Source organism: Dendropsophus ebraccatus, chromosome 2 (assembly GCF_027789765.1).
Source record: "Dendropsophus ebraccatus isolate aDenEbr1 chromosome 2, aDenEbr1.pat, whole genome shotgun sequence".
Lineage (NCBI taxonomy): Eukaryota > Metazoa > Chordata > Amphibia > Anura > Hylidae > Dendropsophus > Dendropsophus ebraccatus.
In genome coordinates, this window is record NC_091455.1 from 114,692,137 (window position 1) to 114,710,830 (window position 18,694).

The 18,694-nt window shown below is 40.5% G+C and overlaps 1 protein-coding gene and 1 pseudogene across 1 annotated transcript in view; both read right to left on the bottom strand.

Moving 5' to 3' along the window:
- MYO10 (myosin X) overlaps positions 1-18,694 on the bottom strand; it is a 196,994-nt gene that overhangs the window by 145,132 nt on the left and 33,168 nt on the right. The window contains exon 2 of the mRNA XM_069958144.1: positions 18,403-18,501. Coding sequence (XP_069814245.1) covers positions 18,403-18,501 — 99 coding nt within the window. The remainder of the gene's footprint in view (positions 1-18,402; positions 18,502-18,694) is intronic.
- On the bottom strand, positions 262-952 carry LOC138782880 (transcription factor BTF3 homolog 4 pseudogene; annotated as a pseudogene).

Genomic DNA, 18,694 nt, shown 5'->3' on the forward strand with positions numbered 1-18,694 from the left:
GAGCAGGATCACAGCAGGCAGTTACAGCTGAGCAGGGAAAGCAATAGTGAGATATAGGGACAGAGAGGAGAGGATGCGGGTATTTTTCTGTGGGAGCTGTCAAGCCAATATCCCTATTTTTTATTTTTTTTTTTTGGGGGGGGGGGGGGGGGGGTTATTGTAGATCAATCTTTATTTCCTGGGGTGTTCACCTAAATAGGCTATACAGGCAGAATCTGCACTCAGCAGTTATTGAAGCGGAGCTGCTACGTATTGAGTAGTTTAAATGAATCCATCTTTAATATCAAGTAAAAAAAAAAAACACAAATATATTAGTGAAAATATAAAATAGCAGCTCTGTTCTGTGTTAAGTTCCTCAGTGTTTTGCAGTTTAGACGAACTCATTCTTTGAGGCATCTCAACCAGTTCTGGAACTTCGTCATCTTCTTCCTCCCTGGTTGCAAGAGGTGCTTTCTCATCTACAAATTGTTTTGGCAGGGCTTCAGCAAGTCTCCGCAGGCTGGTAGGGCTGTCTGCTGCGAGCTGGTTCAGGATGCTAGGTAACATCTCTGTAAGCTGCTTGGTCTCAGCATGGCTTGTAATGGTGAAGGTGTTGGCAGCCAAGGAGCCCGAACTTTAGGATTATTAAAGTGAATGACTGTTCCTTGGTTTGTTAGCATGTTTAATTCTTCAATGCCAGAAATGTTATTCACACCAAGCTTCTTCAGTGGGAACTGTAGCTTCTTGTCTTTAGCAGTGGTTGTTCTGTGGACGACCTTCTTCTTTTTGTGGGCTGTTCCCTTTCCACCAATGCGGACTTGGGCTTGAAGTTTTGCTAACTTTGCTTTATCTGTGATACCTTATTCATCTTCTGCAGCCGCTAGGCAGTTGTGTGTGAGGAGCATGGCGGGTTTAAAGGCCTCCAGAGAGCGGCGGCACCGGGCGCACACACACGGGGGAAGCAAGATGGAAGCCAAGAGCGCCAGTATCCAGTTTACCAAGTAACTGAGTGCCTGTTGTGCATTATACAAAGTCACTGGGACTAGTGAAGACAAATTCCATAATATTCACTCACTGGGTGCTTTAAACTCATAGTAAATTATACCAATTCACTGGGAGCAGTGAAGACATTATCTATCTTAATAACTTAGTGGGCTCTGTAAACTCATAGGGGGAGATTTATCAAACTGGTAGAATTGTCTTAGTTGCCCCTAGCAACCAATCAGATTCCACTTTTAATTTTTAAAGAATCTGTGCGGAATGAAAAGTGGAATCTAATTGGTTGCTAGGGGCAACAATTCTACTTTACAACAGTTTGATAAATCTCCCCCATAGTGTGTTATACCTATTTACTGGGAGCAGTGAAGACATTGTGTATCTTAATAACTTAGTGGGCTCTGTAAATGCATAGTATGTTATACAAATTCACTGGGATCAGTAAAGCCAGCATCCCCCTTAATAACTTACTGGTTGCTCTGAAAATAGTTCCTATTGTCAGTGAGGGGGTGCTCTGAAATAAGTGTCACTATCCACCATCCAATATAATTTATTTTGCTCCTTCTACAATTCTTAAAACATGCATTATGTCCAAGTGTATAAAAAAATCAGGCCTTTCTGAGGGTATGGGCAGTGTAAGTGGCCAAGCTGGTACACAGGGTGATGCCAGTGGAAGACAGAGTTAAGGGAGTGTTGATCCTAACTGTATTGGAGGAAGATTCCAGATATCAACTACACCTAGTGGACAGGTGAAAACCAGCCAGGCTGGGATTGTTGACTGGATCCTTCAAAGCTCAATCTCTGCAGCAGGCAGTAGCCAATCCCTGAGACAGCAGTCAACTAATGGGTCGTCCCTGAGTAGTGCCGCAACATTCCATGCCAAGGTCAAGGTGTTTCCTCTGCCCTGTCTTCTTTGGTGTCTCAGGCTCAATCTACTTCTCAGGGCCATCAGCAAGAGAGCTCATGGTGAGCCTGGCACTCTCCACAGAGTCTCTGATTTGATGTCACCGGTCCACCAATGCTCACTGTTGTCCTGGGAGAAAGTGTCATTTTACGCTGCTCATTTACCAATGTCCACTGCTGTCCTGGGAGAAAGTGTCATTTTACGTTGCTCATTTACCAATGTCCACTGCTGTCCTGGGAGAAAGTGTCATTTTACGCAACTCATTTACCTATGTCCACTGCTGTCCTGGGAGAAAATTGATATCACGCCACTGATCCACCAAGGTCCTCTGCTGTCAATGGCGGTAACTGAATGACTGGCTCTTTGACATTTTTTTACATTGTAATTTTCCAATTTTTGACAATGTAATAACAACATCTGTTGAAAAGAATCGCTACTCTGTAATAGTCTCACTATTGTAGCTACTATAGTTTGGCTTTTTTAATTAAATTTTTTTGTATTAGATTCCCAACCCGAATTTTCAGCTGTTTCACTTATCTCTAATTATACTATATATGTTTATAGGAGAGGTGCATTTCCTTGTGAAAGTACACAAAACATATGTTAGTAAACAGCGAGCTAATACAGTAGTAAACAGAGAGTAATACAGTCATTTAGCACTATAGGTAAGCTGTAGGTGGAGCTGTGGTTTATTTATTTCTATTTAACCCACATTAAACCATATAAAGAGTATTCAATGTATACTCTACGCAATGATTTGTAAGGCTATTATAATATGGAATTACTTTTGCCATATCATACTGATTTTTATACTTATTTAAATTAATAACCTACATGTATACTATATTGCCATGAACCGCCGCGGTCCCGGGTGCCGCTTGTAGCCCGGGACCGCAGGTATTAGCAGGCACGGTCCGATCGCAACAGCCGGAAGCAATCGATGTGCATATCTATGCAGCACAGATCTGAATGAGAGATCAGTGCACTTATACTAGAAGTCCCCAAGGGGGGCTTCTAGTATAAGTGTAAAAGTTAAAATAAAAGTGATGTTATAAGTAAAAAGCCCCCTCCCCTAATATAAGTCAGAATCACCCCCCTTTTCCCATGTTATAAATAAAAATAAACAAATAAATAAACAAATAAACATGTTTGGTATCGCCGCGTGCGTAATCGCCCGAACTATTAATTAATAACATTCCTGATCTCGCATGGTAAATGGCGTAAGCGCCAAAAAATCCCAAAGTGCAAAATTGCGCATTTTTGGTTGCATCAAATCCAGAAAAATTGTAATAAAAAAAAGCGATCAAAAAGTTGCATATGCGTAATCAAGGTACCGATAGAAAGAACACATCATGGCGCAAAAAATGACACCTCACACAGCCCCATAGACCAAAGGATAAAAGCGCTATAAGCATGGGAATGGAGCGATTTTTAGGAACATATATATGTTAACAATGGTTTGAATTTTTTACAGGCCATCAGATACAAGAAAAGTTATACATGTTACATATCATTGTAATCGTAACGACTTGAGGAACATATATAACCAGTCAGTTTTACCCCAGGGCGAACGGCGTAAAAACGTATATCACCCAAATAAAAGAAATGCATTTTTTTTTTTCAATTTCACCACACTTTGAATTTTTTTCTGGTTTTGCAGTGTACTTTATGAAAAAATTCAGCCTGTCATTGCAAAGTACAATTAGTGACGCAAAAAATAAGGGCTCATGTGGGTTTCTAGATGAAAAAATACAAGTGCTATGGTCTTTTAAGTACAAGGAGGGAAAAACGAAAACACAAAAATTGAAATTGGCAATTGCCTCATGTACCACGTGCAGGTCCCTACGCTAAATCAACACTGTCGCTAAGCGACCACCAACTCCACAAAGTAAGCGCAAGCAGAGAAGGGAGTCCACTGAATGGCCCTGCAACCCCACTGTCACAGGACCAAACCCCAAGGGCCCCCCCAAACCCTGAGAAAGCTGCCACCAAGCAACACAAGTGTGAACAAGGTCTTACTACTCACCACTGCACTGGTGGTAGAATGGGAGAAAGAGGAGGTACTTACCATGTGTGCACCTCACACCAATGGCTGACACTAATAAATTTATACTATATATAGATCTATCTATCTATCTATCTATCTAAAATATAAAGTCCACCTCACCGTACACCCGACGCGCGTTTCGCGTGTTGCTTTCTCGAGGGTGATCATCACCCTCGAGAAAGCAACACGCGAAACGCGCGTCGGGTGTACGGTGAGGTGGACTTATATACTAAGGACATGTATGGGTAATATCTACTATGTGTTTATGGCGTTTTTTATATGTCTCTTTGCCATATACCCACTGTGGGAGTTATTTACTTGCTGTATGTAGTACCAACCCAGTGCCCAGTATATATGTTTGTATATGTAGGTTGTCTTTGTTTTCTTCCTACCTTTTGATATAGCATTTTATGTATAAAGAACTCTTTGATCCACCGTTTGTATGGGGATTTGTATTAGCTCCAGCCCCCCCATTATGTATTTTTAAATCTCTTTTTTTGATATACCAATAATAATAATAAAAAATATTTATATTTACATTGGTCTTGCATTCGGTTTTTCTTGTTTTTTGTGTTGGATAGTTTCGGGTGCGCATAGACCGCACTATTTGGGCCTTTTTTGGTAGGATTACTTACCTTAGATAGATAGATAGATAGATAGATAGATAGTTATCTATCTGTCTGTCTATCTATCTATCTATCTATCTATCTATCTATCTGATTCATGTTGAGGCAATTACCTGTGTTATGTGTGATGTCTCTGTACTTCAACAATGTTTAGGCTGTACACCAACTTATTATATTGGGATATGTCTGATAAAGGACCATTCATATAGTGCTGGTATTTTTAACACATACTGTATTTTTTAAGAATTTTTTTTTTTTTTGTGGTTGTTTCGACTCCATGTTATTGGGTAAAATGATTATTGTACTGTGTTAGGATGTTAGAATTTTGGACTATTATTGTGCCCAAATCGAAAAACATTATAGTCAGTGAATATTGGTGTCATTGGGGGAAACTGATCACAGCTTTAATAATTTCATAAATTTTTTGCTCAAACTTATATGGGTTTTATTCAATTCTACTAACTCTTAAGGCCCTATTACCCGGAGTGATTATTGTCTGTGTTCGTCCGATGCCAATTGTTACGCCGACAATTGCTTTGTGTAATAGAACACAACGATTAGCTTCCCATGCACAATGTTGGCTGATCGTTGTCTTTCAACACGTTAAAAAATTAACGATCACAATAACAGCGATATGCTGCCGTCTCTCCGAGGAATAGGAGCGGCAGCAGCAGAAGGCTGCTATCTTCTAGGGGCTGCCCAGACAATCTAGCGTTCACCCGGGCAGGCCCCTCCCCCCGCAGCTCCCCGAACCTCCCCCCAGCTCTTACCTGCTCGCTGCCGGCAGCAAGCAGGCAATAAGGTCGTGCTTGTTTGCTCCTCTGAATTGCCTCGTGTAATAGGGGTTTAATACTATGCTAAATGTCAGCATTTTTTTCCAGAGCTAACCCCCTGTTTTGTCCTCCCAACAATGCAGTGACCAGGTACTTCCTGTCTGTATCATGGGCTGTCAACAAATATTGTGTCAATTATATATGTACAAAGTGGTCACACAGAGGGATTCATTAACTGCTAGGGAGATGGAGGCAACAGAAGATACATATGATATGAGGGAAGAATTTACAAAGCAGGCTGTATGAAATATTTAGATTTTAGATTGCATTAATGTAGGTATACAAGCAAAATTCATGTATTAGGGCTTATTTATACTACTGGTTCTATCCTGTCCTCAGAGTGAACCCCACTTTTCTTTTCATGTTTTATTATTGTTGATGTTGATTGCCCTCTTTATTGTCCGCACATGTGACCATCCCTTAGCGTATGTGAATCAGCCCTTTGGTTCACATCCTCTTGCTTGCAGCTAGTAAACATTCTCATGGCTATAGCGTGTACACTTAGCCTTTTATCAGTAACAAATAATTCTGTAGACAATCAAACAAGGACTTTCTCAACAGCCTCTCAAGCACCCACCCCTACAGCTGAGATGAATTATAACTCTTGTATAGAGGAATGAGGATGTCGGTCTGTGCACAACATCTGCTTCAATATGAATTCATTAGAAGTATAGCTATTTCTGTACTTTTCTACGCAAAAAATAAGACCCAGATGGTTTGTGTTGTGTGTCTGAAATCTGACAGTATGTATGATCTTCTTATGAGACCATCTCTTCTGCAACCTGCACTGCAGTCTTGTAGGTGTTGTGTATTTGGTATATAAAAAAAAATATATATATATACAGTGGTACCTTGGTTTAAGAGTAACTTGGATTAAGAGCGTTTTGGTTTAAGAGCTCACAGTTTTTCAAAAATGTGACTTGGTTTAAGAGTATCGCTTTGGTTTAAGAGCTCCCTGTACTGGGTGGTAGCGCGAGTGGGGGAGGGGCAAGGCCTGCATAGCGGGGTCTACAGCACTATACTCTGACCCAGGAAGTCTCCCTCACCTTCCAAATCATAGCAGATCCACTTCAGGCTGGGGCTTACATCAGGGGACAGGACTGTGGAAGTAATCTCTTCATAGCTGTAACCCCTCTCTCCCCGGACAGAGAGTGCTGCATGTATGTGCCCACATCTGCCCTGCTCATTCCTGCATGCTCCCTGCAGTCTCTGTCAGCCCTTGTGTTTCCCATCCTCTCCATTACTGTATAGTAACCTATAATATTACATATTCTGATGTTTCTAAATGTTTGTTTCATTTGTTTTACATGTTATTCAGAATAGTAAATCATTATTTTTGAGGTATGGAACCAATTGTCTGCATTTCTATGATTTCTTATGAGAAAATTTGCTTTGGTTTAAGAGTGGATTTGGATTACAAGCACAGTCCCGGAACGAATTATGCTCGTAATCCAAGGCACCACTGTATATATATATATATATATATATATATATATATATATATATGTCAGTCATGAATAACATAGAAATAAATCTATTTTGATGCCAACTGTTTATTATTCCTCAATATTCTGACCTAGAACAATATAATCCACTTACATTTACCTGTCGTACAGTGTATTCATGCTTTCTTTGTCTAGTCTAAAAAGTCACAAAAATATGAACTAGCACAAGAGCAGATGTATTGAATTACATAATTTCTAGATGCCAATATCTGAAGAATTATTAATATTCATAACTGAGCTGTGTACGGATGTAGCAGGCTTAGTTTGAGATTGGCTCTAAGAAGTCATGCACATGGCAAAGCTGTTTGCACAGACCCTGTACAGTTCCACACAAAGTAATGTTGCTGCATTTCTGCTACACAGAGGTTCAGTATAGCCATAGTAGCTTATTGGTATTTAACTAGAGAGCCATACTGCTTTTTGCTACGTCTATGTAGCCTAATAGTATGTTCACATTCTTCTTTGAGCCTATCATAACAAGAGAAACAGGGCCGTAATTCCCACTAGGCACCAGAGGGCCGCTGGTAATCATAATTATGTTTCCCCAGCCTCCCACTTACTATGAAAGCCAGCATCACTTGGGAGTGGAGAGGGTAGAGAGGTCGGCTCCTCACCTGGGACACTACACTGATTGCTGTGAGAGTTGTGAAGCTTTTAGCCGTCGCAGAGTTTCTGGTGAGGTGCTGCCGCTTCCTCTACGCTTTACTCCTCTTAATAGACAGACTCCCCCTTCACCATATTAAGGCTGCTAGCTAAGTGCAGGGGGCAGCAGCCTGTGTGTCCTGACCAGGGCCGGATTAAGGTTGGTGGAGGCCCCGGACGACAATCCCCCCACCCCACCCCCCAAAAGAAAACAACTATGCCACGATCTATACAGATGGCAGCTTACTGTAGGCAACTTAGCACAGACCCCTCCTCGCTGTATTGCTCATCCTCCTCCTCTGTTGAGCATGTGATGGTCACTAGAGGCTGCAGTGCAGAGGAAGATGCCAGACCCTAGAGACAGGAGCGGGGAGGGCTAAGTATCCGAGTGTATTCCCACATTGTGTTTGTGTTAATAACGCAATGTGAGAACACAGCACTTTCTGTGCGCTGTTGCCCATTGTGTTAGGGTACTATTACACAGTCTGATATCCTGGGTAGGTAGCACCGTTCTGCTAGAGTTCCAGATGGTGGGGGCCCCTAAGTGGTGGAGGCCCCGGGTTATGTGCCCCAGGTGCCCTCCCTTTAATCCGGCCCTGGTCCTGACTACTGCTCCTTCCCATGTGGGGAGACTGCTCAGGGGTGCAGGACAGACAAGACAACCTGGCTGCTGCACAACAGGATATCTGGGGTAGTGATGTCATGCCCATGGGTGGGATTGAGCAGGAGCTTATTAACATGCAACCTTAGGAAGATACCTGTGCTGCTTGTCCCCAATGTATACACACACACACACACACGCACACTAATAGAGTTTTGCTCTGTAGATACACAATGTAGTCACATACAGATCTGCAGACAGACATACAGCTTGGTCTGTACACCCTGGACCTCACTCCTCCCCCCTTGTCTGCTATACAGATGTAGCAATAGTTAACATGATCCATGACTCCATAATTGCATCAGGGAGAACAGTAAAGGCCCAATTACACAAAATGATTATCGGTCTTACTTAGCCGATTATCAGTCTTACTTAGCCGATTACTGGCCGTCTAGGCCAATAATCTGTCTGTGTAATAGGACACGTTAAAAGGCCACAATCAGCTGACATGCAGAACATGCATGAATCTGAATATGTTCAGCAGTAAATAGGGATCAATGCTGTGTTTGACTTAATATCGTTTCAAAAGGAGATTTTAACATTTGTTTGGGGTTTGCAGAGATGTAGAGTGGCGAAATTTACGCTTTATACTAGCAAAATTAACAGTGGTTTTGGACCCCCAAATTTGATGAAGTACTATTGTGCTGCTCGCCTTGCGTCAATCATTACTTTTCATAGGAAGGTGTACCAAACCAAAGAAAAAACAAATTGAGTATTGTAGCAATAATTTTATTTCAACCAATATTTAAAATACCAAAAAAATCAAAAAATAAATCAACACTATAAAAACAGGGTGGCAATCCTGGAGAGATGTCTTATATAACATAGTACAAGAGCAATTCATAAAAAAAGACCACTGGGACCGGATATAAAGTGCTAAGTGCATGATTGTCACATTGGAAAAATATCCTATAGTTGCAATGCAAACCCGTCCCACCCCATTTAAGAATCGCACATGTTACCAGAGGGTCACAAAATCTGCTCACTTTTCAGGACGGGGTGGTGGCGTCCTGGAGAGTGAGCAGATTTTGTGACCCTTTGGTAACATGTGCGATTCTTATATGGGGTGGAACGGGTTTGCATTGCAACTATAGGATATTTTTCCAATGTGACAATCATGCACTTAGCACTTTATATCTGGTCCCAGTGTTCTTTTTTATGAATTGCTCTTGTACTTCTATGTTATATGAGACATCTCTCCAGGATTGCCACCCTGTTTTTATAGTGTTGATTTATTTTTTGATTTTTTTGGTATTTTAAATATTGGTTGAAATAAAATTATTGCTACAATCCTCAATTAGTTTTTTCTTTGGTTTGGTTTGGCTATATTATATACATAACAGTGGCTGCCCTCAATTTATGTGATTTTGGTTAATATAGGAAGGTGTACCGCCTATTGTGGTTAGATATTGAGAAATCTGCATGCCCGAAACTAGCGCTTGATCTTTTGCCGTGGATGTCCGCTTGTCCTCCAATTTTGTGCCCACTCCTCTCTCCAACCCTCGCTCTGTGGGATTGGCTACGGAAACCCGTTGCTTTTATGTCTGATCATACACTGGCTGCCCCTTTGTTCGCTAACCCGGAGTTTCCACCTGGTCTTCATGTGAAACAGTTCCAGTGGTGGTTGGACAAAGGCCTCTACTGAATAGGTAATACGCCCAAAGGACAATTTTTTGTGGATACATAAATTAGCTGACAAGGAACTTTTTTACTATAACCAAATTATACATTATTTATCTGCTTTAAAAGAAAACAGCGTTTTTGAATGCCTTTGCATTGATTCACCTACAGGATCCCATATATTATCTATTCTTTAGTCATTGTTGATCTCCACCCCTGACAAGTTGAGTTACATGGTTCAGTGGGAAAGGGACTTGTCGGTCTCCTACTCAAATCGTGAATGGCAAGATATAGCTTTTAATACTGCCAAGGTTTCTATTTATGTTGCTCTAGTGGAGGCGAACTACAAGGTCCTTCTGAAATGGTATTTAGTTCCGGTTTAATAGCTAAAATGAACCCTGACTACCCAGCCTCTTGTTTTAGAGGATGTAGGGAAGAAGTGTCGATGTATCATATCTGGTGGTGCAGCCCGAAGGTTAAACGATTCTCGAGACAAATTTTTAATATGTTGTATTCCTTAACTCAGTGTAATGTGCGGATGTCCCTAACATATGCATTACTGAATGTTAAGATTCTAAGGACTCCTACAGCTACTCAGCGATTCGCTGCTTTCCTTTTCCTAGCTGCTAAGATTGCCATAGCCACATCATGGAAGAAAGCAGCGGTTCCTTTAGACTTTGTGAAATCTAAACTAAATTGGATGATGGTCAATGATCATTTGCATTCTATACTATATGACTGTGAAGACCAATTTTGTAAAGTGTGGAATCCATGGATCTCTTATATAGGGGAGGGGGTTAACAGGTAGGGAGAGGCGAGGGGGTTCTCTGTAGGGTTTTTTTCCTCTCGTCTAGTCTAGAGTTTGTCTTGGTGTTGTCTTGTTTCTTGTTTGTCCTGTTCCTGTCCTAATATGTAATTAGAGCCTGGTTAGAGTTGGTTGGATTGTGGACAGACCCCAGGAGGGTTTGTAGGTTTTTTTTCTTTTCTTTTTTTTCATTTATCATCTTCTTATTTGCGAAAACTACATGATGACTTGTGAAATGATCCTCTGTTTATTTAATATGTCCTGATCATTATCGGGAGCTGTTTAATTAATTTGTGCTATGCTTCTACCTGTGATTTATAATGTTGTCCATTGTAGGCCCTTGTTTCTTTTTTATAGCCTATGTTGGGCGGTTCTCATTTATGGAAAAATTAATAAAACTCTTTGTAAACCAAAATCCTGTTTGGTGGTGCCTGTCACAGCCTTTGTTTTACTTATGTATCAAGAACTTTTCCCAGTGTATACACTAAACACAAGAAAGAAGTAGCTGTGTAGAAGCAGATACTATGATTGTGATGTCTTCAGTCCATAAAAAGACCAATGTCTAGAACGTCTAAATATTTTAAGACTTTTCCTGAAAAACATGTGTTTTCGATGTTTGCATGTCGCTATCACACCACCTGCCATACCAAACATAAGCAAACCTGCAATCAACCCGAAGGAACTTTTAAATGACAAATCCATACCAACTAATATAGATTGTGGTGAGTATTTATGCTGGTGGTTTTCCAACAGTCCATATGAAAAATAAAAAATGGATTTAGCAGCGGATCTGCCGATATTATAGATTTTAATGTAGGGAATCAAAACAATTTAGGAGCAGACTAGATGGACCATGTTTTTTCTTTTTGCTGTAAGGCTATGTTCACACATAGTATTTAATGCACGTCTAATTAGAATGAATTATTGCTGTTTTGCTGTGAATTGCAAAATTTGCAATAAAATAGTTTTTTGCCGCAATTCCATGCAAATGGTGGAAATGGTGGAATACTGCAAAATTGCTAATTCATGGCAAAATAGGGCTAATTAAGGCTATGTTCACACTACGTAAGTTTCCAGCCGTAGCGTGTTCCGTGAATAAGCGGCCGGAGACTTACGTAGTTTGCGTATAATGGAAAGTATACGAAGTACGGCTGCACAGTTCACACTACGTACGAACTTACGCCCGGATCGTACGCGCCGGCTTAAAAAATGAACCAGACCATTGTTTGCAGATAAAAATGCTGTAACTTAAGTCCGTAGCGTTACATGCGGTCACGTAGTGGTGATTTCTTCATTTTTGCAGATTTTTGTGCCGATCCAAAAGGTTCTGTGGGGTGTCTGGGGTTAGGCAAAGATTTCCAAGTAAAAGACCGCTGTCAGATCGCTACGTAGGGCGCTCGGGAAGCGCAAGTAGACTTCGGGCGTAAGTTCGCGGTCCGTACATAGCCGGCCGCAAGTAGTGTAAATCTCCGGCCGGAGTTTACCGCGTATTTGTCCGGCCGTGAAAATATGCGGCCGGACATATACGCAGTGTGAACATAGCCTAATTATAAAGGTGCATTAAATGCTATGTGTGACCATAGCCTCAATCTTCTTGAAGTAAATAAGGATAATCTACAACAATAGTAATTGCCATGATGTGGATTTAAAAATCCCACACACATGGTACTATAGTTTACTGCAAATGTCTACTGTAACAGGTAGAATGTGCAACAAATCCATCCTGTGTGGATTTACTCTAAGATCTTTATAAAACGCAAGACTATTGTTTAATAGTGCATGGAGTGCAGTCAATTCCCCAAAGCTACCCAAAATTACATATTAAGGTGCACATTGAACTTCTTAAGGTCACTAAATAAAACCCCCCAAGCCATCAGCTGTTGTCAGTGTATTTATAAATGAGTGCACACACAGTGACACTTGAATGTCCACAGGCAATGTGACAGTTACGAGGAAACAATCCTTGTCAGTGACAGATGTCCATAATAATAGGTGCAGCATGTTTACCAACCAATAGCCAGGGACAAGCACCAAAAAACAATATGGGTTCATTGTTAAGAACTGTGTAATAGAAACCTGCTTAGGACTGAAAAAGTTACTTTCTGTCTTCTACTTGTGTTCTTAGAAATAGAGCTGTATGCTCATATGCACCAAGGAACTGCACCTAAAAATACTAGTTCTATCCCCTACAGTCTATCAGCTGTAACATCATGTCCAATTGTGTAGGTTCCCCTCATGCTGCAAAAACAGCTCTGAGCCATCGAGGCATTAATGCCACAAAATGTGTTCACAAAGTGTTCATTGTGTCTGTGTGCGTGTGTATGTATGTATGTGTGTGTGTTGGGGATGGGGGGGGGGGGGTAGTTAACTGAACTACACAAAAAGCCAACTTCAGGAAGAAGTTTATGCGATTCTCATCCAATGATGTTATTGTAAAAAGGTCCTCCTAAAATCCAGGGTGCAAGACATTTATTTGACAGCACGATCATAGCAGACTCTGGTTAGATTTTATCTATCACAAATGTCACAGCAGCCCTCTGTGTAGCTGTACATTAATCTGCCATGTATTATGTTACATACACTGAATTCTATGAACGGTTTAGTAGTTAGAACAGGCCATTTTTCAGTTGTATACATGAATGACTGCCAGAAATGCACATACCACAAGTGGGAGCATTAGAGGATTATACAATGTTCTAGAGCTGCTACAACTGTCATCTCTTTCCTATTCTAATCTTACCCACATATAACTAAAGAGAAGTAATGGATTGGTTTTTTGCCTTTACAAAAAAAATGTAAATAAGTAAAAGTTCATTAAAGAACTTCATAAATTCAGAAGTCAGCCTTCAGCTAAACACTATGCAGACACACAAAAGATCCAGTCTTTTCTGACCTCCAAGCTTTCTGTTCTACAGTCTTGACTGCATTTGACATCTGTAGTTCATTGAGTTTTCGGTCGGCTTTCTGCAGTCAGCAAACTGACATAGTACAAAAGTATTCTTATCTCTTTATAATATAGTACTACACAAATGCACATGCCTTTACCATGCTCATGAGAATGCGGCTTTGTGACTCTTATCAGAGACAATTCTGTATGGTCATAGATGGCTGCTCGGGCTGGGACCCTGAATGTGATTTACTGTTTCTGGGGCTAGTTCAAAGGTTAAATGACTTCCCTAGCACTGCATGACCTGTGGGATGAAACCTAGGTTTGTTCTGCAAGGCCATAAATGAATCTGCATTCCACAAGGGCTTTGTACTGTTTATGGAGCTATCCCATTACCATGGCTGGCAATTCTTCACTGTTTTCCCGAAATAAAATGAAAAGGTTAGATCCTACACGTGTCTAAAATAATATTCTACAATCTGCATTCCAAACATATCTGACGTCAATAAAAAGAAAAGACGGTACAGAATTAAAGTAGCCCTATATGGGTGTGTGTGTGTGTGTGTGTGTGTGTCAAAATGTGTCCCACTGGAAGCAATCTACATGGATTGTAATGTCTCTGATGGACATGTCTGCAGGAGAAGGGTGGGATGAAAAATTATCAATGGAATAGCATGTTTTATGTTATAGAATAGGCACATCTGCACATAGAGGAGAACTTCCAACAGCACCACCACGGCATCTACTCTGTAACATTAAAACATTGCACCCATTCCGTTTCTGAGCCATTGACCTGGATTTTATTAAAACAAAATAAAAAAAAATGTACTTAATGACTATTCCATAATAAATACATCTTATAGTACATCATTGTAGTGACCATCAAAGTATCCTATTAAAATGCATCCACTAGAATATACGGAAGGTAAACACATCTTCAACTTCAAAGAAGTTATCCAGGATGAACAATGCACAGCTACTTTCTGGCAAAAACAGCACCACCCTTGTTCCAGGTTGTGTGCTGAATTACAATTCAGCTCCATTCACTTTAATGGAACTAAACCACACCAACTGTGCAGGAACATAACAGTGAAGTGGACCCAGTGCTGACCCAGCTCTGCATCTCCTTCATTCTCACAATGAGTGGGATTCCACATCTTGGCATACTCCTTTATAATGTCATAATTCTCAGCAATATGACTTTATAGCAGACTAAGCTGTAAAAAAAAACTAAGCATTCTTTAGTGCAAGACCATGTAGTCATTCTTAAATAACCACAAAGACAAAAATTAAAACAAGAGATGGAAAAAAATAACACACAAAAAAGAAGCAACAGAAGTCATAGGTTGAAGTGATTCACGCTCTCCGTAGCATGGGATGTCTTTATTGTTCTCATATGTGCTAAAAAAAAGATATACTATTATAGCTTTACCCAACAGAGACAACAGCTGAACGAGTCTCCAAATATTTCACAGAATATCTTAAAATTCTTTACAAAAGTTACAGTGACTTCCTAGCATGTCCATACAGTATCACCTTCAGATACAATGGCCTTACACAACGCTGCATGTTGTTCAGACTTGCTCCCTGCCCTGGTGATGTTTAGCCGTGAGGTAATATCATCTGGTTGTGCTGTTTATTATCATAGGCCTTGTATTAGCCACAGGTCAGCCTTACACCTCACATGATAGAACTGTGAGCATAAAGGACCATTGTGTTTCTCCCCAGCGTAACAAAATAAACATGTCTATCTGGTTATGTAAAATAGTGCTTATAGATCACATAAGCTAAGAAAATAACACTGAACCAAATGTGTAGGATACCACACCAAAACAATGAACGTAATAGCTGAAAGTGTACACAGGAGAAAGATATGCATTAAATACAACACCCCAATGAGGTAATAAGAAAGTGCTCAAAAGGAGTGAGGAGGTTGTCACCTAGAATACAGCTATTATCACACGACTTACTTTGTTCTCTCTCTTTTTTTTGACAATATGTTTACAACCCCCATGTCCTCCCATTAGTTGGGCTTTTTTGCACCAAACAATGAAGCAGGTAGATATAATTTAATAACTAATGTGGCTTCCAGATAATCCACCTACGTCCACTGTGCTCTGGACAGGTTGGATCTTTTCTCTCGCTCTCTTATTACTAGGGGGGCTTCAGAGGTCATAGATGTCGCAATCAGCTCATGGTTTGGGGAAGAAATGAGACAATTCTTAAAGGGTACCTGTCATAAAGAAGCTTTTCTCGACTGGTGTTTTCCAGAAGATCAGGTAACCATGGATACATCCATGCCAGATGAGTTCCAAGCCCATGCCCTATTCTGTTCCAATCAGTTTGTACATGGAACTCGCCCAGTGTGGATGTATCCCTGGTAACTTAATTGTGACAGGTATGCTTTAAGAAAGAGACTATGAACACTTTTTTAACTACTAACATTTGTTGCTATCCAAGTAATCATTCAGCTACAACTATTCATTCAGAAATCCACACTCTGCCAGCCAATAAACAGTACCTTTTATTGCAGTAGAATAACTAGTAAAAAAAAAAAACTTGAAACCCTATCTAGCTGGTAGCTCAGAGTTGATACTAGAATGAGCAGCGCTGAGTAGCATATGCTGTCTTTGTTATCATTGTTATCAGTGAATATATATCTTAACCTCATAGAATCTGCCAGAGGCTTTGTTTACAAGGGGCCCGGCAGATGTCGGATGATCATTACAGGTGAACCTGAAAGACATAAGTACTGGCAAATCCCAGAAAAATATTAGAAATGTTTATATGGATCTATCTAATGCATTGCCCTATTTTATATTTTAAAAAATTTAAAGAGGGTTATCCTAAGATATAAAGTTATGGTATATGGTATAAGATTAGTGATACCTAGCTAATCGGTGTCCATGCGACTGTGTGGACCTCCATCGATTAAAGGAAGGGAGGTTTGCTGATCACCTTCTAAGTGTGGGAATTCGTGTGTAAATTTGCCAGGCATTGCACTTTCATATCTAACTTGCTTGCTACTTTATACCATTAGGTTATACTAAGAGCCACTATTCCCTATCTTAAACATACAGCATTTACTCTACAGATTCACGCAGCTTGGGTCCTTCCTGTGAAATTGTGCAGCTGCAACTGAAGAGTTCCACATGTCATAGTGCACGGATACACTATACATTCATGAAGGAAACTGTTTTCCTAGCAATAAAGAAAATGAAACAGACCGTAGTAGGGATAAGTCAACATGTGCATGCCGCTTGCATTGACAAAGGGAGCTAAGCTCTCTATAGACTGCTGTAATTACCAGCACTGATACAGTAACAATAGAAGGTAAACTCATCCTACAACAATTTTTGTAGACTGTATTCCTCAGCCATTTAAAGAACTGTTACATCTAAAATGCCAGCTGCCTCACATAAATAGGCCATCCAAGCGCAAATACCTGTCAAAACCAACAGCCAGGTACCAAAAAATGTACACATGATAGTTACATCACACAAATCTGCAATACAGTCAGCGCAAAAAAACAATACATTCTAACTGACTATGTTTTATCCGGAGGTACCAAGATCAACCTACTAAGGGTCTTAGGTCTGAAAAACCTCCCACCATTATTATGCTGCCATCCCTACTGAACTCAGTGATAATGGCCGGGATCAGGGTTTTCTTTCTTCTATCCAAGGTTTTAAGGCAAGTTGTCAGCTGTCAATCACAGCCAACCTCCGTCGGTCACTGGGTATCACAACATCATAAATGTTTAGCAATTAGCAAAAAAGTGTTAGGCTATGTTCACACTATGTAAAACTATGGCCGTTGTAGCCAATGGCAACAACGGCCGTAGTTTTCGTGTAGCGGAACACAGCCTATTAAGCAATGGGATCCCGGCCGGCGCGTACACACATTGTATACGCTCTGGCCGGGATCTGTGCAGCCCCGCAAATAACTGACAGGTCAGTTTTCTGCGGCCGGAATTCAGTGAATTTCGGCCGCAGAAAGACCTGTCAGTTCACACAGTGAAGCGAGCGTCTCCGGCCGCTCGCTTCACTGTGTGCTATGGTAAGCTCTGATGTGAGCGCGCAACGGAACGGCCGGTCTCATACGTTGTTGTGAACATAGCCTTAAGGTGCTTATCTCTATTGAAGCTATAAAAACAGTATTCATCTATTAATTATACAGTCCTTTGATTAGATGTCCTATTGGCTAATCACCGTATGCAACAGGCTTTTCTGCCATTGCCTGCATTAGTTTAGTTAGCTGCCCCGGTCACACTAACGGGTCTGTGGAGCATCAGCTGTGAGTCTCAAGACTCGCAACTGTGGCTCCACGGACCCCTTTTTTTACGTATTTCTATTTTATAGGGGGCAATTTATTAATGGAGACTCTTGAATGAGTACCCCATTGGATTTTATTTCCACAGATCTCTCTCAGCTCAGTGGTTGTTGTGTTTTGCCAGTTGCAGTAACCAAGGTTAGCAAGCTAGGTCTGTATGCTATTCTACATAGCAGTGTGGTTACCATCTTTGTTATAAAACTAATAGTACCTTGTATTGCAGACATTTCAACCAAGAAGATTCCTCTTATTGGCGTTTGTCTCCATAATATAGCAGGCAGGACAAACACGGTTTTTACAGTGGTGTGGCTCTCTCAAGGTTATTGAGTTCAGTCAGGATAACCTCTAATGTTTCCTAGATGGCCATGTAAACTGCACACATACAAGCATATGTCAAAGCAAAAAGAATATATACAACATGTGGTCAGTAGGCTACTGTTCAATGTATACTGGTATCATTAATGGTCTTGACTGAATAGCCAAAATGGCCTGTATAAAGTGGAGAAGATGATAAAGACATTTTAGGAATTTTAGGAATATCACAGACAATATTAGCTTTTCTTACCTGATTATAAAATGTCTTAAATACAACAACACCACCAGCGCAGGACTGAACATAACTTGGATAATGTTGCCCATTTTCTCGTAACCAAACTTGTGCTCCCTGTAACAGAAAAAGATGATAAAAGTTATAATTCTGCTGTGTTATCTTAGGATGTGAATAGCATGGACTAGCCTGATAAAAAAAAATTCTTCATTTATTAGAAACTTTCGATATGTGCTGTATGAATGCTTGTGGGGGAACACAGCAATCTCTGCTGATCTCTTAATACACATGCATGCTTGGCTCGACCATA